Here is a 24,992-nt window from a genome sequence, read left to right as displayed (position 1 = left end):
AAAAAGAAAAAGCAAACCACATGTTAATAGGCATTTTATAAATTGCAAAAGTCATATACAGTCTTTGTAACGAGTCAAGTCAGGAAAAAATCATACATACACACACCTGGATTAATCGCAAAAACCTCATGTTGAGAAGACTTTTTCTTTTCTTTCTTTTTTTTTGAGACAGGGTCTCACTCTGGTACAACCTTGGCTTACCGCAAACTCCGCCTCCCAGGCTCAAGCAATTCTTCTGCCTCAGCCTCCTGAGTAGCTGGGATACAGGCATGCGCCACCACATCCGGCTAATTTTTGTATTTTTAGTAGAGACGGGTTTTCACCATGTTGGCCAGGCTGGTCTCAAACTCCTGACCTCAAATGATCCACCTTCCTCAGCCTCCCAAAGTGCTGGGATTACAGGTGTGAGCCACGGTGCCTGGCCAGAATTTTTCTTTAAAAAACAACTTCAATATATCATACCCTTTATATAAGATGTTTAAATGTGCAAAATAAACATTATTTAAAGGTTTAAAAATGATTATATGTTTACTTTTACATGTTATTGTTAGAGTGCTGTTTGAGGTGGGCAGGCCTATGCAAACCCACTCCAAAGTCTGAGGAAGCTGAGAGGCCAGCGAAAGAGGCTGACAAATCCAGTTTCTTAGAAAGAAGCATTAAACAGGGTCTGACAGCAGAAGCCACATCTGTACCCCGAGCTGTGGCCAGACAAGACGGTGCCTGCCCCTCAAGACTCAAGAGTTCTATACTGGAGGGGAGGGGTTCCAGTGTTTCAGAGGGAATGGGTAGGACTTTGCCTTAAGTGCAGATTTATAGTAAGTACCTACTTACCTACTCTTACACAAGGAACCAGCTCGGAGGCATTCCCAGAACGGAGTTAATCAAAAGTCCACTTGGTGGCTTAGCATCCAAAAGAGAATGTCTAGCCTCTCATCTGAGATAGAATTTCTTTAGCCTCCAACAGTGCATGCATAGGAAGTAAACTCACAAGACATGCACACAAATGACAGCACATTTTAGCAGTGGAGAGCACAATGTGACACAGGAGCTGAGCCCAGAGGCACTCAGTGCTATCTGGGTGGCTTTGTGTTTTTACACTAGCCCATGCTAATGGCTTTTTCCTTTTTAAAATTAAAAATGGGATCCTGCTGGGAGAGGTGACTCATGCCTGTAATCCCAACACTTTGGGAGGCTGAAGCAGGCAGATGGCTAGGTCAGAAGATCGAGACCATCCAGGCCAACATGGTGAAACCCCATCTCTACTAAAAATACAAAAATAAGCCGGACGGGGTGGCACTTGCCTGTGATCCCAGCTACTCAGGAGGCTGAGGCAGGAGAACTGCTTGAACCTGGGATTGCAGTGGGCGGAGACTGAGCCACTGCACTCCAGCCTGGCCACGGCCTGACTCCGTCTCAAAAAATAAAAAATAAAAAAAAATGGGATCCTGCTATATATATTAACTCCTTAATGTCTTTTTAAAATAACAACCTATGGACATCTTGCAAGTGAATCACACAGATTTTACTGTTTTTGTTGCTAAGTGGCTGTTCGATGGGCTGCTCAGCCATTCCTCTGTCAATCGAGTCTAATCAGAGTTTGTTTGGTGTTTTGTTTTGTGTCTCTGCAGTTGTATTGGTAAAGGATGGTTTTTAAGGTAAAATCATGACTCACCTAGAGATGCAAAATAATTGTCTACTAAATATTTTACTCAATTCATTGTTAATGAGGCAATAATGTTACAGAATATCCAAGAGACCAGAGAGACCAATGGGTGAAACAGGAGGATTTTAAGGTGGTCACTGGCTCAGAGGATTAGCACCCAGGTCTGAGCTGCAGAGAAAGAAAATGGGGTACTTCTATACATCCAGGATGACGCAGCAGCTAACAGGTTTACAGAAGTCAGAAAAAAACTGTTAATTAATTGGCAGCGTATCTTGTGATGTACATTACATCTGAAAAATAACATTTTGAAAAACACGTTGTACATTCTTTGGGTGTTATCTTGCCCTGTGACCTTGCAGCTGGTTAGCAAGAAAAACAGGAGTTTTGAGATGCCTGGGAACTTTGCTGAGAATGTGGGGAGAATAGATAAGGTAGCTTTTACAGGGAGTTAGTTAATATCAAGCAGAGCTGGGGGTTAGGTTTTATATTAAACAGCACATAACACAGCAAAATTTTTTATTATATGGCAACTACAAAATATAAGGTTTTGTTTGTACTATAATTGCTGTTATTTAATTCCCTTCTTCAGTAATGAAGATGTTTAAACCAAAGACAGTTCAGAGAACAGACACATTTATAGATGAATATCAAAGTGAACGTGTAAATGGATACAAAACTGGCGTCTTTCACAGGTGGGGAAAATAGTCAACTAAATCTGCAAGGAACAGAGAGCATGTGCATGTGCTATTTTCGCATTGCAATCAATTAGCTACAATGTTGTAAAACAGCCCAAAGGCCACGAAGGCCTCAGAGACCCCAGAGTATCAAAACTGGAAAGGAGGGCCTTAAACAATGCAGTTTTCCATGAAAACATTTTCCCTACTGTTTCCTCTTACACAGGCGCTTTTATTTCTGTGAGAAAGCTGTCCCGAGGTAGGATTGCTGCGTTAAATGTCATGTGCATTTAAAATGGTAAGAGATATTGCCTGATTAGCTTGCCAAAAAGTGTAGTGTAGGATGTTGTCTCATCTAATAATAATCATAAAGCCTAGAAAATGCCCCCTAATATTTATTTAATGACTAAAAGCAAAGCAAAACAAAAAAACTCTAATAAATCTGGAACCAATTTTCTGTATACCGAAAACGAGAGGACTGAGTTACTTTCTAGATCGACAGCTTTATCAGCACTATTTATTAAATAAACTAACATTCTCACATTGAATCAAACTGATCCGTTTATCATATACATTAAATTTCCACAGGTGTTACAGTCTCTTCCGGGCTCTATTTTGGGGCTGGTTCTCTCAGCAGTTTTTCAGGCTCACACGACCTGGGGTTTCCCTCGCCCTCCCACACTCGCCCCTGAGCTGGCCCGGAAAGCGGAGGTCAAATTCTCTGCGCCCTTCCCTTCTACATTCCCCAGTCCTCGCCCACCTCCTCTCCCGCGTTCCCGACCTTCCGAACCCCGGCAGGGGAGGGGAGAAGGCTACAAAAAGGGAGGGGTGCGCACTAAAGGGCTCTTCTCGACGCCCAAGCGCCGGGGTTCTGGCGCCTGCCGTGCCCTGGGCTGAACCGGCGGGAGGTTTTGGAGCTGAACGCCGCAGCCTGGCGCCCCAGCAACCCACCTTAGGCGATAGGGCAGTGTGCACCCTACCAACTCCACCCTTCCCTTCTCAGGAGAGGAGATACTTTTAAAGCTTAAAACCGGTAGAGGGTTGGAAGTCGTTGCCCCATTTGCGATTAAAAAATAAAAGGACTCTCCTTCAAGCAGCTCCACCCTCGCTCCATCCCATTCCTGCCAAGGGGAGAATGCATCTCGGTTGAAGGTGAAGTCATGAATTCGACTTTGCGCTGGGAAATCGCAATCCCGGTTGTTTCAGTTAGGGCTTTTCCCAGCAGGATCCAACTTGTTTAGAAAAGGGAGGACTTGGAGCTGGAAGTGGTTGTGCGGGGCAGGAGCTCTGAGTGGCCTGGCCGGGAGCACAGCTCCCGGGGATGCAGCGATCTGGGCGCCCCTCACCACTGAAGACCCCTGGACTGGGGCGCGGAGACCTGGCGGGGAGACGCGGTCCCCTGCGCGCTCCTGAGGGCAAAAACCCTCTCATCTTGCTCCGGAGCCGCAGCGGTCGCCTTGCCAGACACAAGTTTAACGAGGGCAAAGCGGAACCTTAAAATAGGCAGCTTCTGGCCGGGCGCGGTGGCTCACGCCTGTAATCCCAGCACTTTGGGGGACCGAGGCGGGTGGATTACGATGTCAAGAGATCGAGACCATCTTGGTCAACATGGTGAAACCCCGTCTCTACTAATAATACGAAAAAAATTAGCTGGGCGTGGTGGCGCGTGCCTGTGAAGTCCCAGCTACTCAGGAGGCTGAGGCAGGAGAATTGCCTGAACCCAGGAGGTGGAGATTGTGGTGAGCCGAGATCGCGCCATTGCACTCCAGCCTGGGTAACAAGAGCGAAACTCTGTCTCAAAACAAACAACAACAACAACAAAAAAAAAACAACAGGCAGCTTCTGTACAAGACCTCCCTTGCCTGGAACGTTCCGTCGAGGGTCCGGCTGGAACCCGCGGGGTCCCTCCTGCACCTCAGGAGACACCGGGCCGGCTTTACCCTCTCATCTTCACGGAGCCGAGGGCAGCGCCTTGCTGTGTGCTCCAGGCACTTCTCGGTCCCGGACTCCGGCCCATCTCCGCGCTGTCCGCCGAATGAAAACTGCACTTGGTAGCCCGCGGCTGGGACGAGCTCTCCTGGGTCGGAGCTAGCCCGGCTCTACCCGCCTGCGCCTCCCGGGTGTCCGGGGAGCTGCTTCCCCAATGCGCCACGTCTGACGTCCGGGTCTCCAGCTCGGCTCCCTGTGGTACCAGCTCCAGGGAGGATTGGGGTTGCAAGTCCCGCAGCAGTCTACACCGCCCACCTCTGCAAACCGTACCCCCACTTGGTTCCCTGGGGACCAAGGCTTGGCCTGCCCTTGGGAAGATGGACTCGGGGAATAGCTGGATGGGCTAGAAGCGGGACCCTGGGCTAGAAGCGGGAGAAGGGGCTGTGGCTCCGGGAGGCTGGTGCCCTGGACCCTGAGAACTACCCACCGCTCTTCCGGCACCACCCACCCCGGACAGGCGCTACTGCACGAGGCCCAGGGCTCTCCAAGGCTGGCCTCAGACCAGGAGGGGCTCTGCCTGCTTTTGGGTGGGCATGACAAGGGCTCCTTTTTTCCAGGTTTTATTGAAATTATCTGAACTTCTCCCCTGAAATTGGAGCACCCACATCCTCTCTTATTAGCTGGAAGAAGCTGAAGAGGCTCTCTGAGACTCCTCTTTTGAAGTTGAGCAAAATTAGCCTGGAAGTCTTCCAAGTTCCCACCCCACCAAGATCATCCCTCCCTCCAGCCTGCCCCTCAACTCACCCCCTCACAACCAGCATCTGGACAGCCAGGGGGCGCCTTACTGCTGTCCCAGCACCCAACAAGCAGCCCAAGGTGGAGGAGAGGAAAGGGTCATCCGCACAGAATGGCCATTGCCCGGGTGTGTGCTGTCGGGGAGGATGGGGAGAGAATGACTGTGAGTGTTTGGGGGAGTCTTCAGTATCTGTATATGGCCAGCATTTTCTAGAGCATATGGGCCCATGTTGCCCCAGGGTAAGGAGGACACAGGAACTCCGGGAACCAGGACCTGAGGCCTAAGCGCTGGCAAGGTGAAGGGGGATAGGGTGGTAACAGCCAGCTCCCGACCATATCAGCTGTCCAGTTTCAGGGAAGGGACAAGTGCCAGAGTGAAAGAAGTCAGGTCACCTCACCCATCTCCAGAAGACACCCATCTCCAGAAAATTGACCCTGGGGAAAACGACCTACCTGAGCAGCAGTGGACAAACTTTCAGACCCCAAGTCCACCTTCCCTCCCCTCGTAAAACCTCTTCCACTTTTCTGACTAACTCCTCAGATAGCACAACTGGAATTCTGATTCTTACAGAATCCTGCAGGTATGTATCAGGCACCTACCTAATGCCAAGCAAGGAGCCAGAAGCTGGACATTTGTCTTGGATGCAAGAAGTTCCCGCTGGACACTGGAACACAGCAGGGCAGGATCATGTGAGCCCAGGCAAGGCTTCTAGAGGAGATCCTCTCCATCTCCCGTGTCGGAGACTTGGCTCCACTCTGCGGAGGTCCTCTTCTGAGCACAGCTTTAGACACTGAGTTTTGTACATTGCAGGATGTTGGAGGGGAAGGGAATGTGAGGGTCAGAGAAGCCCTGGCCCAGGACACCTGCGGAAGCCCATGGTCTTGGAAGACCTCCTGCTACACACTAATGGGCAGGGGACTTCCCTTGTGTGCTGACCATCCACAGCCACCACTCTGCAGACCCAACTGTTTTCTGCTTCCTGAGACATCATCCCAGCTAAGCTAAGTGTCCCCAGCAGCCTTGCTGTCCCAGATCCAGGTGGAGGGCAGCAGCAATGGACCTGCCGGGGAACTCTCTTGGCTACTACAAGCAGTGCGTCCTTGTAGCCTTGGGTGGAGCCCTGGGTGCTGGCAGCTGTCCTTCCTTTGCAAAACCTTAGGTCTGTGGTGCCTCCTGGCTGCTTCTTCCTTGGAGGCGGTGCAAAAGGTCCCAGGCACTCTTTCCTCCCCTCTGGGGACCATGTTGGAGGTGAGGGGTCAGATCCCAGGGGAGGTCCTGTGCCCTGGGGGTGAGAAAGAGAATGATGTTGTTGGCAGGAGAAACGGTGTGGTGGGCCAAAGACTGGACTACTGAGCCCGGGTGTGGCAGCGGCTGTGCGTTTCCCCAGATGCCTGAACCCTTGCTCATTTGGGACGGGGTGCAAATGTCAGGTGGTTCGGGGAGGGAAGGATGGCAGCAGTGCTGCTCCTACTGTCTGACTTCTCTGGCCTTTGAAGCAACTTGTCAAACTTCCCATTCCCCTGGCAGAGCCATCCATCCATCCATCATCCATCCATCCATCCATTAGTCCATCCATCCATGCACCCATTTGTCCATCCATCCACCATCCACCTGACCCATCCATCTTTTTGTCCAGCCATTCTGCAAATATAAATAGAGCCCCCACCCTATGCCAGTGTTGTTCTAGGCACAAGGGATACTTCAGCAAGCCATTCATTCTATTTGGGCGATAAACAATAACTAAGCAAATAATCAAACAAGAAAATAACGATAATGCTGTGCTGCAATAAAAATGGAGCCACATCGCCCCAGGACAGCGCCACCCACACCATGATGTACAAAAGTGATGCACAGGAGGGCCAGAGCCCTGGTCCCTCCCACGTTCTCCTCGGCTGTCCCCATGCCAGCACGGACATCCCGCTACCCACTGAGCAGTCCAGAGACCTGGGAGTCCCTAGACTCCTTTCCATCTCATGTACCCACATGACCTCAGCAAGTCCAGGGCAGGTGAGGTCATGTCACACACCCAGTCTTCCCACTTCTCTCCAGCCTTCCCACCATGCCCAGCCCATGCCATCATTATGCCCACTCCCACCACAACAAAGCCCCCTAACGTCCATTTGCTTCAACTTGTGCTTGCCATGGCAGCTGCCCATGTTTCTCAAGTATGACCAGGTCACACTACTCTTGGGATTAAAACCTGCAGCCGAACTAGAATCTGAAGTGGCCACCAGAGCCCATGAGGCCTGGCCTGGCCAGGCCCCTGGTCGAGCCCCACCCTGCCCCACTTCTCTCTATCCCTGGTTCTCTTCTCTAAGCCCCACCGAGGAGCCGCCTTTCACTCTCAGGGCTCTGCACTGCAGCCACCTGTGCTATGAACATGCTCTGCCCGGTCCTTTCACAGCGGGCTCCTTTACTTGTCAGAGGCTCTGGCCTCCTCCACTAAGAGATCCTGCCCCATCTCTCTCCCCTCCTCAGCCAGGAGAGCCACCCCCTTTCCAGTCTGGCTTCCATCAGCCACTGAGTCTTGGCAAACCAGAAACTCCCCACTGGCTGGAGAAACTGACTGATTGGCTGGGGGCAGACAGAGCCTGGCTAAGGCCTGGCTAAGAGTTGAGGAGCTATGTGGGAAAACATGGTTCCAGTAAGTGCTGGGAAGCCTGTAGTTTGGGGCAGCAGCAAGCTGGGGACAGGCCAAGGCTGAGAATGGGACCATGGGCATTAGGACTCAGTTGTGCCAAAGAACTTGGATCCTGCGTGACCCTGTGTGTCCTCATCCCCCATCTGGAACCAGGGAGAAATGAGCCCCCATGTGCTCTCTCTCTCTCTCTCTCTCTCTCTCTCTCTCTCACACACACACACACACACACACATGCACACACACATGCATAGAGGTCCAAGACCTCCCATGAGACTGACAATGGCTCAGGGCAGTCGGCGAGGTGGGCAGGAGGGCAGGGCAGGCTAGGGCAGCCGGGGAGGTGGAAGAAAAGAGAACCCAGGCTTCCCATGTGCTCTCCAAATGTTTTAGAGCCCTCCAGAGCACTGTAGGTGTCTTAATCTGTCTAATCCTCACAGGCCCTCGATGACGACCACAGAAACGGCCCTTTCCAGAGCATGAACTCTGTGCTCAGCCGTTCGAGGTTTCATCTCAGATCTCCACGAGCACTCCACTGATGGCAAAGTGGATGGAGCACAGGGGTGGAGTGCCAGGCAGGGCAGGCTTACCAGCTGCTGCTGAGTGCTCCCGGGGCCCTGCGCTTTCCTCACCTCCTGTCCCACCTCCTGCCTCCTGAAAACACTTGGCAAAGAAACAGCCTCAGTCGATGGACGTTTGGGTACTTTCCACTTTTTGACGACTGTGAATGGTGATGCTAATGAACAACCGTGTACGAACTTTTGGGTGAAAGCATTTCACTTCTGTTAGGCAGAGCTGTTGGGTGGCATGGCAATTCTGCTGACTGTCTGACGGACTGCCACACTGTTTTCCAAAGCAACTGCACCAACATCCGTTCCCACCAGCAGCGAGAGGGCTTGGATTTCACCACATCCTTGCCGCCCCTCATTGTTAGCCCAATGTGTGGTTCCAGCCATCCTAGTGAATGGGAAGTGGTATCTCACTGCACCTTGGACTTGCATTGCCCTGGTGCCTAATGATGTCCAGTGTCTTTCCATGTGCTTCCTGCATATTTTTTCTTTGGATATGGACATAGACATAAATATAGATTTTGTGTGTGTGTGTGTGTGTGTGTGTGTGTGTCACATCATGTGACTGTGGGGGCTGACAAGCCTGAATTATGTAGAGCAGACCTGCAGGCTAGAAATCCAGAGAAGAGTTGTAGTCTTAGTCTGAAATTTGTAGGCTGGAAACCATCAGGGTTTCTATGCTGCAGTCTTGAGGCAAATTGCTGCTTCTTCAGGAAATTTCAATCTTTGCTCTGACTGACTGCATGAGGCCCTCCCTCCCCACCATGTTATGAAGGGTAATCTCCTTACTCAAACTCTCCTGATAAAATGTTTTTTGTTTGTGTGTTTGTTTGAGATGGAGTTTCACTCTTGTTGCCCAGGCTGGGGTGCAGTGCCGTGATCTCGGCTCACCACAACCTCCGCCTCCTGGGTCCAAGCAATTCTTCTGCCTCAGCCTCCCAAGGAGCTGGGATTACAGGCATGCAGCACCATGCTCGGCTAATTTTGTATTTTAAGTAGACACAGGGTTTCTCCATGTTGGTCAGGCTGGTCTTGAATTCTCGACCTCAGGTCATCTGCCTGTCTCGGCCTCCAAAAGTGGTGGGATTACAGGCTTGAGCCACTGCCCCCGGCCTTAAAATGTTAATCACATATAAAACATACAATTACAGCAACAGCTAGACTAATGTTTAGCCAAACAACCAGGCACCGTAGCCCAGCCAACTCTCACGTGTATACACACATGGGTGAGCATCCACACATGGATTTTTGTGCTCAGTCCACTGAGAGGGCCTAGAGCACACCGGAACCTAGCTCTTGTTTTCTAATACCATTCTCCAGTGAAAAGAACCAGAGATCCCTGGAGAATGGTTGGCTTCTAGCACTGGGCCAGGAAATACACAAGATGAACCTGGAGGATCAGAAAGTCAGAAAAATGGTAAAACAAGTAAATGAACCAAACAACCCATCAACCCCCTATGATAAAGATGTGTCAAAGAGACATGGGGGCCCGGGTGTGATGACTCACGCTTGTAATCCAAGCACTTTGGAGGCCAAGGTGGGCAGATCACCTGAGGTTGGGAGTTCAAGAGACATGGGGGTCAACTGGAAGGGTTCCCAGTGGCCAAAAGTGGAATGCTTTGAGCAACACAATACATCAAGCAGTATTGGATTATAGCCCAGAGTATACCATCAGTATCCATGAACCAGTATTTATATGAATACAAATAAATTACTGAATACAGAAATTAATGAAGGAGAAGGACAAATATTCTGTGGGGGAAAATTCCAAACAAGTTATGTACCTAGGCCGCCCTTAAGGAGAGAGAATATAAATCCCCACTCCTGGAGTGGGAGCTGTGCTTAATGACTTCCTTCCAAAGAGTGCAGTGTGGAAGTGGGGAGGAGTCACTGCATCGCAGGGACACCTGCTGAGCACCATCCCAGCCAGATGGTCAAGCTCAGCATCCACAGTGGTAAGCCCAGCACTATCCCCAGTAGCAAAGTCATGAATGAATCCATGTGCCCATCAAGGGTGTATTGGATAAAGAAAATGTGGCATGTATACACCATGGAATACTATACAGCCATCAAAAAGGACAAAATGGTGTCCTTTGCAGCAACATGGATGGAAACACCTGAAAACACTTCCCAAATAAACACTCCCAACTAATGGACATTTCAGTACTTTCCACTTTTTGAAAACACCTCCCAATAAAAAATGGAGGCCATTATCTTAAGTGAATTAATACAGGGACAGAAAATAAAATACCATATGTTCTCACTTATAAGTAGGAGCTGAATCTTGGGTTCACAGGGACATAAAGATAGGAACAGTAGTCACTGGGAGCTGGGCACAGTGGCTCACAACTGTAATCCCGGCACTTTGGGAGGCCAATGTGGGCTGATCACTTGAGGTCAGGAGTTCGAGACCAGCCTGACCAACATGGTGAAACCCCGTCTCTACTAAAAATACAAAAAGTAGCTGAGTGTGGTGGCACATGCCTGTAATCCCAGCTACTTGGGAGGCTGAGGTAGGAGAATCACCTGAACCCAGGAGGTGGAGGTTGTAAGGCACTGAGATCATGCCACTACACTCCAGCCTGGGTGACAGAGACTCTGTCTCAAAAAAAAAAAAAAAATGACTGGGGACTCAAAAAGTGGGGAGAGTAGCAGGGGAAGGGCTGGAAAACTACGCGCTGAGTACTGTGTTCACTATTTGAGTGACAGGTTCACTAGAAGCCCAAACCTCAGCACCACACAGTTACCCATGTAACAAACCTGTACATGTACCCACTGAATGTAAAATTTAAAAAAAAAAAAAGTGGCCAGGTGCAGTGGCTCAAGCCTGTAATCCCTTGGGAGGCCGAGATGGGCAGATCATGAGGTCAGGAGTTCAAGACCAGACTGGCCAACATGGTGAAACCTTGTTTCTTTTAAAAAATACAAAAATTAGTGGGGCATGGTGGCTCATGCCTATAATCCCAGCTACTTCAGAGACTGAGGTAGGAGAATCACTCGAACCAGGACCTGGGAGGTGGAGGTTGCTGTGAGTCAGGATTGCGCCACTGCACTCCAGCCTGGGCTACAGAACAAGATTCCATCTCAAAAAAAAAAAAAAAAAAAAAAAAAGGCGATAAGCCATGTTAATAGCAGATACCCTTGGTGTGATGTGATGTGATGAGGATGACATTTTCCCTGTGGGCTTCCTCCCCGTGACACAGGGGCCACCCCAGCTGTGTTTACAGCCCCGGCCCTGGACAGTATTGAGGCCCCGAGGCCCCAGCACTCGTGTGTACAGCCCCTGTCCCTGGCCCACCACACCTGGCCAGCTCATTTTGACATATAGCTGAGCACTGTGCTGGGAGGTAGCCATGGTACAACCTGTAAGCAGGGCTGTAAATAGTCACAATGGGCCTGTAAATAGTCCAGCCCCAGCAGTATGTGCTGGTCTAGCCAGCTGGCTGCAGGCAAGTTGTTTCTAGAACCAGAGTTTATTTAATGAGAAAAAAAGAAGGGATAGAGCAGTGTGTTCCCAGAACACACCTGCAGCTCCCACAGGCTGGGGTGGGGGTCCGGGGCCCGGCTCTGCTGGCTCAGTCACTTTGCTTCTCCTCAAATTCCCTCTGTGGGACTGCGGGCCACCAGCACGTGCTGCTGGGGCTGGACTGTTTACAGCGCTACTTACAGGCTGTACCATGGCCACCTCCCAGCATGGTGCTCACCAAACCATCTGCTCTCAGTGCCACAGGGTGTTGCTGTCGGTGATTCTACGGCCTCTCCTCCTAGGCTTTGACTGATTCGTTGTTCTTTTGCTGTATTTTTCTTTGCAGGTTTCAGAATTTTCTATTTACTAATGATAATTTTGGAAGGATCCTGTGAGAGCGAAAATAAATGAAATGCTCAATCTGCCAAGTTTCACTGGAGGCTCCACTGATTCTTCCACCATGCTCAAAGCCTGCAGGAAATCTGGGGAATCATCTTTCCTACCCTAAGACCCTGGGGCTTAGCACTGGCCCTGAGGCCCCTGACAGGCATCAACTAATCAGCAAATGTGCAGGAAAAATTCGGGAGCTGCAAGATCAAAGTCAGATTCCCAGTCTCCCTAAAGGCCTGTATTCCCCTAGAAACCCATGGCCCCACTGCCTGGAAGGAGGGGTGAGGACCCAAGGGAATGGCTTTGGGCATTAACTGGTCCAGGCAGGAGGCGGCTCCCCATATCCCACCTTTCCAGTGCCCAAGGGAGCCTCTCAGGGGACCCTCATCACCTTCCCCCACCATCGCAGAGCAGTCCGTACCTGACCTGTATTAAAACACTCTTGTGGGCGCTGCTCTGGGTGTGTTCCCCTTCCCCTGATGCTCCCTTGAACTCTGGAGAGAGAGGCTTACCAGGGTCACTCAGAGAGTCCCTGAACCCACATTCTCCCAACACATGAGGCTTCACTCCAGAGGAAATAGGAAAAGGGAGTGAATCCCATGGGCTCCCCTCACACAAGGAAAGCTGTATGTCACTTGGGTGCAAGGTGGGCTATGAGGCTGGAGAAAGCTCCCAAGGACCACGCCTCCTGGAGTCTTCTTTTTGAGGTGGCATCTTGCTCTGTCACTCAGGCTGGAGTGCAGTGGTGCAATCTCAGCTCAGTGGAACCTCCGCCTCCCGGGTTCAAGCAATACTTCTGCCTCAGCCACCAGAGTACCTGGGATTACAGGCACACGCGACCATGCCTGATTTTTAGTAGAGATGGGGTTTCACCATGTTGGCAAGGCTGGTCTCAAACTTTTGACCTCAGATGATCTGCCCGCCTTGGCCTCCCAAAGTGCCGGGATTACAGAGTTGAGCCACTGCGCCCGGCCACCTCCTGAAGTCTTTGCTTTACAGGGGTCCATCCTTTTGTGGAGCCAGGAGGAGGAGATTCTGCCCTCATCTGCTGGCCAGTGCTCCCACTTCATTTTACTCCAGGGACAGCCCAGCCGGGAGAGGCTGGCCTAGGATGCGCCCACCACCTGAGGTCCTATTGAAGGTAGGCACCCCTTCCTGGCTGGGCTGAGTGCCAGTCTAAAAGACCTGCCTTATGGCAATAGCATCCTCTGGCAGAGTGAGAAACCCTGAAAACCAGGGGTCTTTTCACATCCTTGCAACTGGATGGCACCGTTGCCTTCTGCAGCTCCCATGGGGACCTGGGAGGTGGGCATGAGCCCACCAGGAAGCTGCTCTCCATGTGGGAAGCTGAGGCTTTAGGGGTTTACTTCCTTGCCCCAAATGCAATGCCAATGAGGGACACCATGACCCAGGCTTGGCCTCCCCACCTGCTGTACCCACACCCAGTGGCCTCAGGGATTCAACCCTACCTGGCCCTTTCCATCACCATCTGAATGCTGGGTCTCCTTAGCAGAAATACGCACTGCTCTGCGGTTGGGGAGCCCTGCTGAGTGGGCAGCAGGTGCAGGGGAGGGTAGCTGAAGGGCTGCAGGGTGCTAATGGCACACCACATAGAGACCCCTGCAGGGCTGGGTGTGCCCAAGGTGGTCTCCTGAGGAGCCCGGGTCTCAGGGGGCTCTGTCCTCTGGGAGTCCTTGAGATTCCCACTTTCAGGTGACTTTCAGATGCTAGACAGGTGTGGTATTCTGGGCCAGAGACATCTTGGCATGTGGCCCTGGGCTCTGAGCTCTTCAGGTTCAAGGCAGGCATGGGAAAAACCTGGCCCTTTCGTGGAGGTCAGCTGTCTGCATTCCAGCTTTTCAGCCACCACCTGATACGAGCTGTGTCAGGCACTGTGCTGGGTTCTTTAAACCCTGCAAGGAAACTGCTCTCACAGCCCTGTTCTGTGGGTGGTGGGGGATACTGAGGCTCATGGAGCATACATAGTTTGCCCTAGGCCACAGCTGTTGGAGGGTCTGAGTCAGATTTACAACCCAATGGTTAGATCCACAGCCCAGGGGCCCTCTTTCCATAGTGGTGCAGGCTGCAGGGTCAGCTCCCTCAGCCCACAGCTACCGACCCCACAGACCCCAAGTGCCAGCCAAGGAAGCACAGCCATCCTGCTCTCCATGAGAGGCTCTGCCTGGAAGCACAAGAAATGCAGATCCTTCCTGGGTGCAGGGGCCTCAGGCCATGCCCCTCTTTCAGGCTCTGCATTAGTCAGGGTTTTCCAGAGGAACAGAATCGATAGGATGCATGTGTGTTTATAAAAGGAGATGGATGGTAAGGATTTGCTTCATGAGACCGTGGCACTGAGAAATCCCCAGATCTGCAGCTGGCCAAGTAGAGCCCCAGGAGAGCTGATGGAGTTTCTCCAGGTCTAGAGGCCAGGGGCTCGACACCCACGAAGAGCCAGTGCTTTGGTTCAAGTCCAAAGCCTGGAAAAGACCAAACTCCAGCTCAGGGCAGCCAGGCAGAATGAATTCTCTCCTACACAGCTTTTGTGTTCTGTTCAGGTCTGCGGTGGATGAGGTGGGGCCACCCACACTTGGGAGGGCTGTCTGCTTTGCTGTCCACTGCCTCAAGTGTTAGTCTCACCTAGAACCCCTCATGCACACCCAGAATAATATTTGACCAAATATCTGCCCCCTGTGAGCCAGTCAAGCAGACCCGTGAAATTAATCAGCACAGGCTCTGAGATTCCAGGCCCAGGAGGCCTTCATCCTCCATCTTCCACTGATGTGGACCAGGGGTCCCTAGGGACAGGCTGTGGCTGGGTGGCCTGGATGGGGATGGGACCACTCAGCAGCGTGTCCCCTGGGCATGTCCTTCACACCTGAGCCTCCTTCCTCCTCTGTAAGTGGCCTATATGGCCCATAACTGATGTACCATATGGTGTGCTTTGATGACCTGCCCCAGTGATGGACGTGACACCAAGACCCTGCCCAGGTGTGTCCCCGTTAGCTGCTACGAGATGAGGGCACTGGGGCTGGGAGGGGTCGGCTAGCTGCCCAGGGTTCCATGGCCGGTCAGAGACATAGCCCAGGCAGTCTGGCTCCAGAGGCTGCACTCCCACCCCTAGACACCCCACTGCCTGCCCTCACAGAGGTGGTGCGGTTTCTCCCACTCTTGCTGGCTCCCGGCTGCTTCTGAAAGTGGTGGAGGGGCCCACCAGTCCAGGTCCTGGGATCAGTCCAGGCTTTGTACCAGGAAGTTGAGGCAAAGCAGAGGCCTCAGGGTGGGAGGATGACCCTCTGCCATCGGGAGAGGACCTTGTCCTTTGCCAGGGCCAAACCGGGGCTTGTCATAGGAGGGAGCGCCTAGGGAATGAGGTTGGAGGGAGTTGGGTGGCCTTGAAGAAAGAAGGCTCCTTATGCCCTGGTGAGAGAACCCCCAACATGGAGACCCCAGATTTAGTGTAAGATTCCAGACAGAATGGCCTTCACATGCAGTTGATACAGGCTCTTCAATACTGAAATAGTTCTGGTGAGTACTGAGATTTGTTGGACTGTTTAAAATCCTGGAATGGGTGCATGCTCGTGTGGCGGGGGGTGAGGGTGCTGGTGAGCTTGAAGAGGCTCTAGTCTTAAAAAGGGGACTGGCCCTGAGAAGCTCTCTGACTGCAAGGGAAAGCCTGCATGGTACTGGAGGGTGGGTCTGGGATTCCTGCTTCCTTGACAGTCCCTGAGGGCTCAGGATTGAGGCTTCTGGGGCTTGTGGAAACGCCATGTTTCTGGCGTTACTCAGGTGGAAGCATGATCCTGCCTTCTCCAGGCCTCAGTTTCTGTCTTCTGGCCCCTGGGACAGTGAGGAAGTAAGTTGCTGTTGCTGTGAACCCCCAGGCCTACGGTAGCTTGTTACAGTAGTCATAGGAAACTAACACAGAGGTCTTATTTTCTCTTTAACTTTAATAAACTGCCCTGAACACTTTATCATGTGCACCAGGATGGGCCCGCTCTTGGCCTAGATGCAGCCAGTGTCTCCACAGGGTCCTCTCCCAATCCATTAGAACATGAGCTTCCAGTATCAGTGGGGTGTCCAAACCAGGGAGGGGACGTGCCTCCAAGTTGTCCTCGGGAGAGTCCCAATTGTTGGTGGATGTTGGATGTGCGGTGTTCAGGGTGGTGTCTGGGATTTTGGTGTCTCGTGTGTCCAGCAGCTTTGGCACGTCCAGGCTGAGGAATGTGGGACCTCTGCCTTCCCCTGCCTGCATGTGGGGTCTCCCTCGAAGGAAGCCTTTGGTAGGCAGGTGGGAAGATTAGGGCACTGGAATGGACACTGTGAGGAGGTGCAGAGGCACTAGGCTCTAGCAGCCTCCTGGCTCCAGGAGAGGTCCAGGTCAGGATCACTGCAGCAACCAACGCCTCGGATCACGCGAGGGCTGGAAGGCAAAGGCACCCACCAGCTGTGTAGAGAGGAGCGCTCAGGGGCATTGCACATTGGGCATGTTGTGGCGTCAGTTTGAGAATCAGCCTGGGTGGAGTCGGACCAGGACACCCAGCCAGGGTTCCGATGTCGGGGAGGGGAACGCCCATGTGGCTTGTGTGAAGGATGCTTCAGGGGATGCAAAGGCTCTGGTGGCTGGGAGGAGCTCGGGGATGACAGAGACCCCAGGGATTCTATGGAGGTGGTCGGGTTTGGTAATAGGGTGCCTGCATGTGTCGGGTGTGAAGGGTGCTTCAGGGGACACAAAGGATCCAGTGGCTGGAAGGTGCTCAGGGATGACAGGGACTCAAAGGACTCTGCGGAGGTCTTCGGGTCTGGCGATAGCATGGAGGCCAGAGGAGCCAGGGGAGCCTGTGGAGACAAGCTGGTGGGAGAAGCTTTCCCATGCCTCCCATGTGGCTGGTGAACGCCACGTGGTGGACCTTGTTTGAATGACTCCATCAGGCGGTCTTGGTTTAGAAGGCAATGGAAGCTGCCGTCCCCAGGGAGCTTCCTCAGGCGCCTGCAGCAGACAGGAGGCACAGGCTGCAGCCGGGAGCACTGGGCACCCATGGCCCATGCCCCTCCAGAGCCCCCACGCTGACTTCACAAAGCTCTGCCTACACCTGCCCCAGAGCTTTTGTGACATCCCAGCTGTAACCTCCCCCTCCCAGATCCGCCCCCGGCCCTGGTAGGAAGGAGGACATGAGAGAGAAGGGGAAAGAGCCTCACTTTTCCAGTAGGAGAGTGTGGTTCCTAGCGTTCTCCAGTTTTTTCAAGAGACTTTGGCAAGCTGGAAAGCAGGAGTGGCTTACGGTGGCGAGAGGAACTGGGACTTACAGGAGGCTGAGTGCAAGTGCCCTTAGGGGAGACCCCAGGGAGAGGATTAGATGCTGGAGCCCCAGCATCTGTGTCAAAGGCCACGTGGCCCAAGAGTGATAGCCAGATGCCCGGTGGGCAGTGCTTTGTCATTTACTAAGTGCTTCCTAACGTACCCTGTCATGGGGGTCATAACTCTCTCCTGGGCAGAGAGGACAGGGGCAGTCTCAAAGAGCACTCAGCCTAGCTGAGTTAAACAGCTACCCACATGGACCTGGAACCCCTCCTGCACGTCCAGGCGGTCACTGGTCCCCTCCCCTACAGAGTCCCTCTTGGCTTCATCCCAGCAGGGAATTGGAGACAGATCCCAGGTTCCAATTGTCCTTCCAGGAGCTTCCCCTCAGGCCTCTGCAAATGAATTCCTAGGAGACTTGGTGCTTGTTCCTAGGGACAGGTAAAACTGCCACCTCTGGGGGCTTCTGGGACTCTCAGAGCCTTACCTTTCAAAGTGATCTTTTTATTTCTGATCCTGAGCCAGCCCCTCACTTCAGCTTGACCCTGAGAGACAGAAAGAGTGAGGGCACAGCTGGGTCTCAGGCTCCTGTCCCCACAGCTGCAGACCCGTAGTGCTCGTGAATGACACACTTTCTCAGCTCACAGAGCCCTGTGTGCTTCTCTTTCCTTTCACTTGTTTCTAAAGTGCATAACAACATTTTCTGGTTTCCTTCTTTGAACAGCACAGAGGGGTTTTCTGCATGAGACCTGCCCTGGGCGTCCTCAGTGCCTGTTCTCCTGCTTGGGAAACACACACACTTGTGTCCTGCAGGCGCCTCTGAGCTGGCAGGGAGGATTCTGCTTCCTAGGAGGCCAGAGGCGACTCCAGTCTCAGGTGGGAGGCTCTCAGGGGCTCCGCACAGCCCCCAGAGCACTCCACACAGAGGCTGGGTCCCAAGGCACCTGCCCAGGAAGGTGGCTGATGAGCTGGGGCTCAGGGCCTGTCCTCCCAGAGACCTCACCCCTCTCATGGTTGGGTCCTTGCCGCTGAGTCCCGGGGTTTGTTTTTGCCCTGACGCCTCCCGTGCACCCCCACAGATGGTGTGGGAGCTTGGGATGGAAATGCTGTGCCCACTCCAACCCCTGCCTGCCCTGCTGACCCTAGAGGGATAATGAGACTTCTCATCACAGGAGTGCCTCTGGTTGATTTGGAAAGTGGAAAAGAGCAGGAAAAATAGAATCATTCTGTGCTGGGTGTGGGCTGAGGGTTCCTTACCTTCCCACTGTTCCTCTTTCTGGGAGGCATTGAGGATGGTTCCCTGAAAAAGTAGGAGCATAAGAAGGCCAGGATCACCAGGCTACACAAAACAATTATGTTGAAATGCATCATCCAGAGCATGGTGCTGGAGCTCAGGAGTCAGGGTCAGCATTCAGCGATAGTGGTTCCCATTGAGGCCGAGGGCTGGCTGCAACCTTGCCCTTCTTGTGTGTGAACAGCTGCTCCCTCTTTGGATTATGTGGTCCAATCACCTCTTATATTGCCTAAGCCTAATGCTTTCCAGAGGAAAGAGAGTATCCATGTCAACTGCACTGCACCCTCAGGCAGCTGAGCCCTGGGCATACCCTTTTGGACTAGTTATAAGGGCTCAGGTCCACATCACAGAGCTGGAGCCTCTCCCTCACAAAGGGCTGCTGAGGCTGTGGTGAGCAGTGGGAGGAGGAGGCTGAAGCCAGCCCCACCCACCACCACCCACCCCTGCAGTTCCCTGTACCCTCCTGGCCTTCTAGATCCCTCCTTCCCACTCCACCTTCTCAACCTGTCAGACAGACCCGGTCTGTTTCCTTTTTTTGAGATGGAGTTTCACTCTTGTTTCCCAGGCTGGAGTGCAATGGTGCTATCTCAGCTCACCACAACCTCCACCTCCCGGGTTCGAGCAATTCTCCTGCCTCAGTCTCCCAAGTAGCTGGGATTACAGGCATGTGACACCATGCCCGGCTAATTTTGTATTTTCAGTAGAGATGGGGTTTCTCCATGTTGGTCAAGCTGGTCTCGAACTCCTGACCTCAGGTGATCCACCTGCCTTGGCCTCCCAAAGTGCTGGGATTACAGGCGTGAGCCACCGCCCCAGGTCGACCTGGTCCGTTTTCTATCCTCCCACCCTGGCAAACAGATAGTACCTGATTCCTTGGAGATCTCTGCTCAGGCTCCATCAATTTCACAGTTTTTGAAGATCTGGACTTGTCCCTGAAATTTCTGTTATTTCCAGGGATTATTGCTCTCAGTGTCTCCTCTGCCTGCAATTCTAACTCTTCCACATAATATGTTCTTGCCTTGCATCAACATAGAGCTTCCTTTTTTTTTTTTTTTTGAGACTGTGTCTCACTTTGTTGCCCAGGCTGGAGTGTAATGGTGCGATCTTGGCTTACTGTGATCTCCACCCTCTTGGGTTCAAGCAGTTCTCCTGCCTCAGCCTCCCGAGCAGCTAGGACTACAGGCATGCACCACCATGCCCGGTTAATTTTTGTAGAGTTGGGGCTTCGTCGTGTTGGCCAGGCTGGTCTCAAACTCCTGACCTCACGTGATCTGCCCACCTAAACCTCCCAAAGTGCTAGGATTATAGGTGTGAGCCACTGCGCCCGGCCAAGCTTATATTTTTTATACTTATTTATTATTGTGAATTTTGAATAAAATTTTTATAATTTTTGTTTTAATTAATCTTTACTATCTTCAGCTAGAGAGACAATAAAAATTAACTCAATTTTTATTATTAAAATGTATAGGACTAAATAAGTCATTTTATAAAAATTGAAATAAAAATTTAAAAATCCTTCAAAGGATTTTTTTTAATTGCATTTTAGGTTTTGGGGTACATGTGAAGAACATGCAAGATTGTTGCATAGCTACACACGTGGCAGTGTGATTTGCTGCCTTCTGTCCCATCACCTATATCTGGCATTTCTCCCCATGCTATCTCTCCCCCAACTTCCCACCTCCCACTGTCCCTCCCCTATTTCCTCCTGACAGACCCCAGTGTGTGATGTTCTCTCCCTGTGTCCATGTGTTCTCATTGTTCAACACCCACCTATGAGCGAGAACATGCAGTGTTTGATTTTCTGTTCTTGAGTCAGTTTGCTGAGAATGATGGTTTCCAGGTTCATCCATGTCCCTACAAAGGACACGAACTCATCGTTTTTGATGGCTGTATACTAGTCTATGCTGTATAAGGATTTTTAAATATTTGCTATATTTTTACTTCTAAAATCAATTAAAGTATATAAGAAATTTTGGAAAATTCAGTACATGCACACAAACACAGACACATACCCTGTGACAAATCAATCTAGTTTTTTTAAATCTAAAAATCAAATCTTTCTGTTTAAAAGCTTTCTTTTAGTATTTCTTATAAGGTAGGAGTGCTGGCAGCAAATTTTCTATCTGTTTATCTGGGACTATCTTAATTTTTAAAGGATAGATTTGCTAGACATGGCATTTTTAGTTGACAATATTTTTCTTTCATTCTTTGACTATGCCATCTCATTGCCTTCCCACCATTGTTTCTGATCAGAAATCAATGGTTAATTTTATCATGGTGCTCTTGTACCTGAAGAGAAGTTTTTCTCTTACTGCTTTTCATATTTACTCTTTGCTTTTTCACAGTTTGACACAATATGTGCAGGAGTGGATATGTTGGTTTTTGTTTTACTGATAGTAAACAATCATTCGATAGACTATTTTATATCAAATTTGGTAAGTTTCCAGCCACTATTTCTACAAATAATTTTTTCTTTCCCCTTTTCTTTCTTTCTGAGACCCTCATTCCACATATGTTGTGCTTGAGGTTTTGTAGGTCATTTTTCTTCAATTACTTTTCTCTTTGTTCTTCAGACTGCATCATTGCTATTCATCTGCCTTCACGTTTACTGAGGAAATTTTTTCTTCCATCTCTCATTTTCTGTTAAACCTCTCAATGAATTTTTCATTTCAGTCATTGCATTTTGCAATTTCAAAATTTTTACTCAGGTCTTTTTCTGTTTTCTTTATCGCAGTGGTCCATTACATCTACTTGGGTCTTTAAAAATGTTTTATTTTATTTTCTATAATCCAGGACAGTGCTGACAAAAAATAATGTCTTAAGTCTTTTGTGGGGTTTCTTAGTTGAGTCATTATTGCACTTTCTTTTTTTTTTTTTTTTTTTTGAGACGGAGTCTTGTTCTGTCTCCAGGCTGGAGTGCAGTGGCATGATCTCAGCTCACTGCAACCTCCGCCTCCTGGGTTCAAGCAATGCCTCAGCCTCCTGAGTAGCTGGGACTACAGGCACCGGCCACCAAACCCAACTAGTTATTTGTATTTTCGTAGAGATGGCGGGGGCAGGGGGTAGTTTCACCATGTTGGCCAGGATGATCTGGATCTCCTGAATTTGCAATCCACCCACCTCGGCCTCACAAAGTGCTGGGATTATAGGCGTGAGCCACTGCACCCAGCCTATCACTATACTTTCTTTTAATTTTTTCTACTTGTTTTTGTTCCTTTAACATTCAGTATCTGCTTTGAAGTCTTTGTTCGCTAACAGTGACATCCAGGGACACCTAAAGGCAGTTTCTATTAACTGGTTTCCCCCACACTTTCTTGTTTCTTTTGTCTTGTAACTTATTGTTGAACACTGGATACTTTAGGTCATAGACTGTTCAACTCAGGATTCTGATTCTTTTCTCCTGAAGTTTGCTGTTACTGTCTTGTTTGTTTGTATATAACCTGCCTGGACTAAATTTGTAAATTCTGTCAGCAGTGTGTAGCCACGGCCGTCTCTGCTCAGTTTTTGTTTGTTTCTGTTCTTATGCACTGCTTCCCAGGAGTCACTCCTTTATCTGCCTGCATGGCAGGCAACAAACAGTTGCCTGAATTTGTACACTAACACCTTGAGCCTTGAGTCGATGAGGCTTCCATTGTTTGCTGATGGATCTACGGGTGGACTAGGGCGTGTGCACAGAGCCCAAGCCATCTGCTTTCCACCAGGCATCTCTTCTCACTGTGACTTCTCTTCACATGCACTCAGGCACCATCGTCAGTCAGGGATATCGGGTGGTTTGGGCAGGTTCTGGTCTCTGATGAGACAAGCAGAGCTACTGGTCCTTCCTGTTTGTTTGCAGCAATATCCCTGTTTGAAAATTCTCCAAATCATATGAGTCCCTTTGATGGTGACAGCAAAGCTGCTGGTTTCATGGCTTTCCCTGGCCTCATTGAGCTATCAAATTGACAGAGCATGTGATTAGGGAATTGTTAGCCTCTGGCAAGGATGCCATAGACTTGAATTATTCTTACATGTAGTTCAGTAGTTTTTATAAATAATCATTTCTTATTTTACTGTGCTTTTTTTTGATCAATTACTAGGATATTGCATTTTTTTTTTTGACAATTTTGCCCAGCTCCAGATGGATTAAAGACTTAAACATAAGACCTAACACCATAAAAACCCTAGAAGAAAATCTAGGACATAGGCATAGGCAAGGACTTCATGACTAAAACACCAGAAGCATTGGCAACAAAAGCAAGAATAGATAAATGGGATCTAATTAAACTCCAGAGCTTCTGCACAGCAAAAGAAACAATGATTAGAGGGAATCAGCAACCAACAGAATGTGAAAACATTTTTGCAATCTACCCATCTGACAAAGGGTTGATATCCAAAATCTACAAAGAACTAAACAGATTTACAAGAAAAAAACAAACTCATTCAAAAGTGGACAAAGGATATGAACAGACACTTTTCAAAACAAGACATATATGAGGCCAACAAACATATGAAAAAATGCTCATCATCACTGGTCATTAGAGAAATGCAAATCAAAACTACATTGAGATATCATCTCACACCATTAGAATGGTGATCATTAAAAAATCTGGAGACAACAGATGCTGGAGAGGATGTGGAGAAATAGGAATGCTTTTACACTGCTGGTGGGAGTATAAATTAGTTCACCCATTGTGGAAGACAGTGTGGCGATTCCTCAAGGACCTAGAAATAGAAATTCCATTTGACCCAGCAATCCCATTACTGGGTATATATCCAAAGGATTATAAATCATCTATTTTAAGGACACATGCACACGAATGTTCATTGCAGCACTGTTTACAATAGCAAAGACTTGGAACCAACCTAAATGCCCATTAATGATAGACTGGACAGGGAAAATGTGGCACATATACACCATGGAATACTATGCAGCCATAAAAAACGATGAGTTCATGTTCTTTGTAGGGACGTGGATGAACCTGGAAACCATCATTCTCAGCAAACTGACACAAGAACAGAAAATCAAACACGGCATGTTCTCACTCATAGGCCGGTGTTGAACAATGAGAACACATGGACACAGGGAGGGGAGCATCACACACTGGGGTCTGTCGGGGGGGTGCTAGGGGAGGGACAGTGGGGGGTAGGGAGGTTGGGAAGGGATAACATGGGGAGAAATGCCAGATATAGGTGATGGGGATGGAGGCAGCAAACCACATTGCCAAATATGTACCTATGCAACAATACTGCATGTTCTTTACATGTACCCCAGAACCTAAAATGCAATGAAATATCTCTGTCTCTGTCTCTCTCTCTCTCTCTCTCTCTCTCTCTCTCTATATATATATATATATATATATATATATATATATATGTATATGCACATATATATGTTATATATAAAGAGTATACAAGGCCGGGCGCGGTGGCTCATGCCTGTAATCCCAGCACTTTGGGAGGCCGAGGCCGGTGGATCACGAGGTCAAGAGATTGAGACCATCCTGGTCAACATGGTGAAACCTCGTCTCTACTAAAAAAAAATACAGAAAATCAGCTGGGTATGGTGGTGCGTGCCTGTAATCCCAGCTACTCAGGAGGCTGAGGCAGGAGAATTGCCTGATCCCAGGAGGCGGAGGTTGCGGTGAGCCGAGATGGTGCCATTGCACTCCAGCCTGGATAACAAGCGCGAAACTCCGTCTCAAAAAAAAAAAAAAAAGAGTATACAGTTAGCAAATAAGCATTGAAAAGATTCTCAACCAAAATATCATTAAGGAATTGCAGATTAAAACAACAAAATATCAATACACAGCCAATGAGAATGGCCAAAATCCAAAGCACTGACAACAAATGCTGGGAGAATAGGGAGCAATAGGAACACTCACACACTGCTGGATGAGGATTATTACCATCAACTCCATTTTTCAGATGAGAAAACCTAGACTTAGAGAAGTTACATAATTTTCTAAAGGTCACTCCCTATTACATGTAGGAGCAGGGATCTGACAGCAACCTAATCACACCCAAGAACAGCATTCTCTCCTCCGATTTCCTCCACGGCCTCCTCTGACTCCCAGGAGACCTCCCCAGCTCTGTGGTCCCCAGGGTCCTGGTGTCCATAACCCAAGAAAGGGGAAAGGGACATGATATCTTGAGCTTTCTCACTCTCTGAAAACGAGCAACTGAGAATGACACTTGATTTCGCTTAGAAGTAAAAATAAAAGTGACATTTATTGCCTATCAAATATTAGAAGCAATTTATCTATGTAATGTGCGTTAGTGTCAGTATCCCTTGCTATCC

The 24,992-nt window shown here is 49.8% G+C and overlaps 1 protein-coding gene across 1 annotated transcript; it reads right to left on the bottom strand.

Annotated features, from left to right (window-relative positions):
• Window positions 1-16,065: 16,065 nt before the first annotated feature.
• On the bottom strand, window positions 16,066-19,010 carry LOC100396119 (putative protein SPATA31J1). Its single transcript, XM_035290676.3, has 4 exons — window positions 18,679-19,010; window positions 17,909-17,966; window positions 17,322-17,382; window positions 16,066-17,112 (listed from the first exon to the last, which is right to left on the bottom strand). Exons 1-4 carry the CDS (start codon window positions 18,799-18,801, stop codon window positions 16,464-16,466), a joined length of 891 nt encoding a protein of 296 aa, XP_035146567.1. The 5' UTR covers window positions 18,802-19,010; the 3' UTR covers window positions 16,066-16,463.
• Between the last annotated feature and the right edge of the window lie 5,982 nt (window positions 19,011-24,992).

This window comes from Callithrix jacchus, chromosome 2 (assembly GCF_049354715.1).
Source record: "Callithrix jacchus isolate 240 chromosome 2, calJac240_pri, whole genome shotgun sequence".
NCBI classification, from domain to species: Eukaryota; Metazoa; Chordata; class Mammalia; order Primates; family Cebidae; genus Callithrix; species Callithrix jacchus.
This window is presented reverse-complemented; position numbering and strand designations above follow the sequence as displayed.

Excerpts from the sequence above, each read along its gene's own strand:
- LOC100396119 (XM_035290676.3), bottom strand. The coding sequence starts at position 18,801 with ATGCTCTGGATGATGCATTTCAACATAATTGTTTTGTGTAGCCTGGTG. Across the intron at positions 17,383-17,908 it reads TAAAAAGATCACTTTGAAAG|CTTGCCAAAGTCTCTTGAAA; the intron begins GTAAGGCTCTGA and ends CCTGCTTTCCAG. Across the intron at positions 17,113-17,321 it reads CACACTCTCCTACTGGAAAA|GCGCCTGAGGAAGCTCCCTG; the intron begins GTGAGGCTCTTT and ends TGTCTGCTGCAG.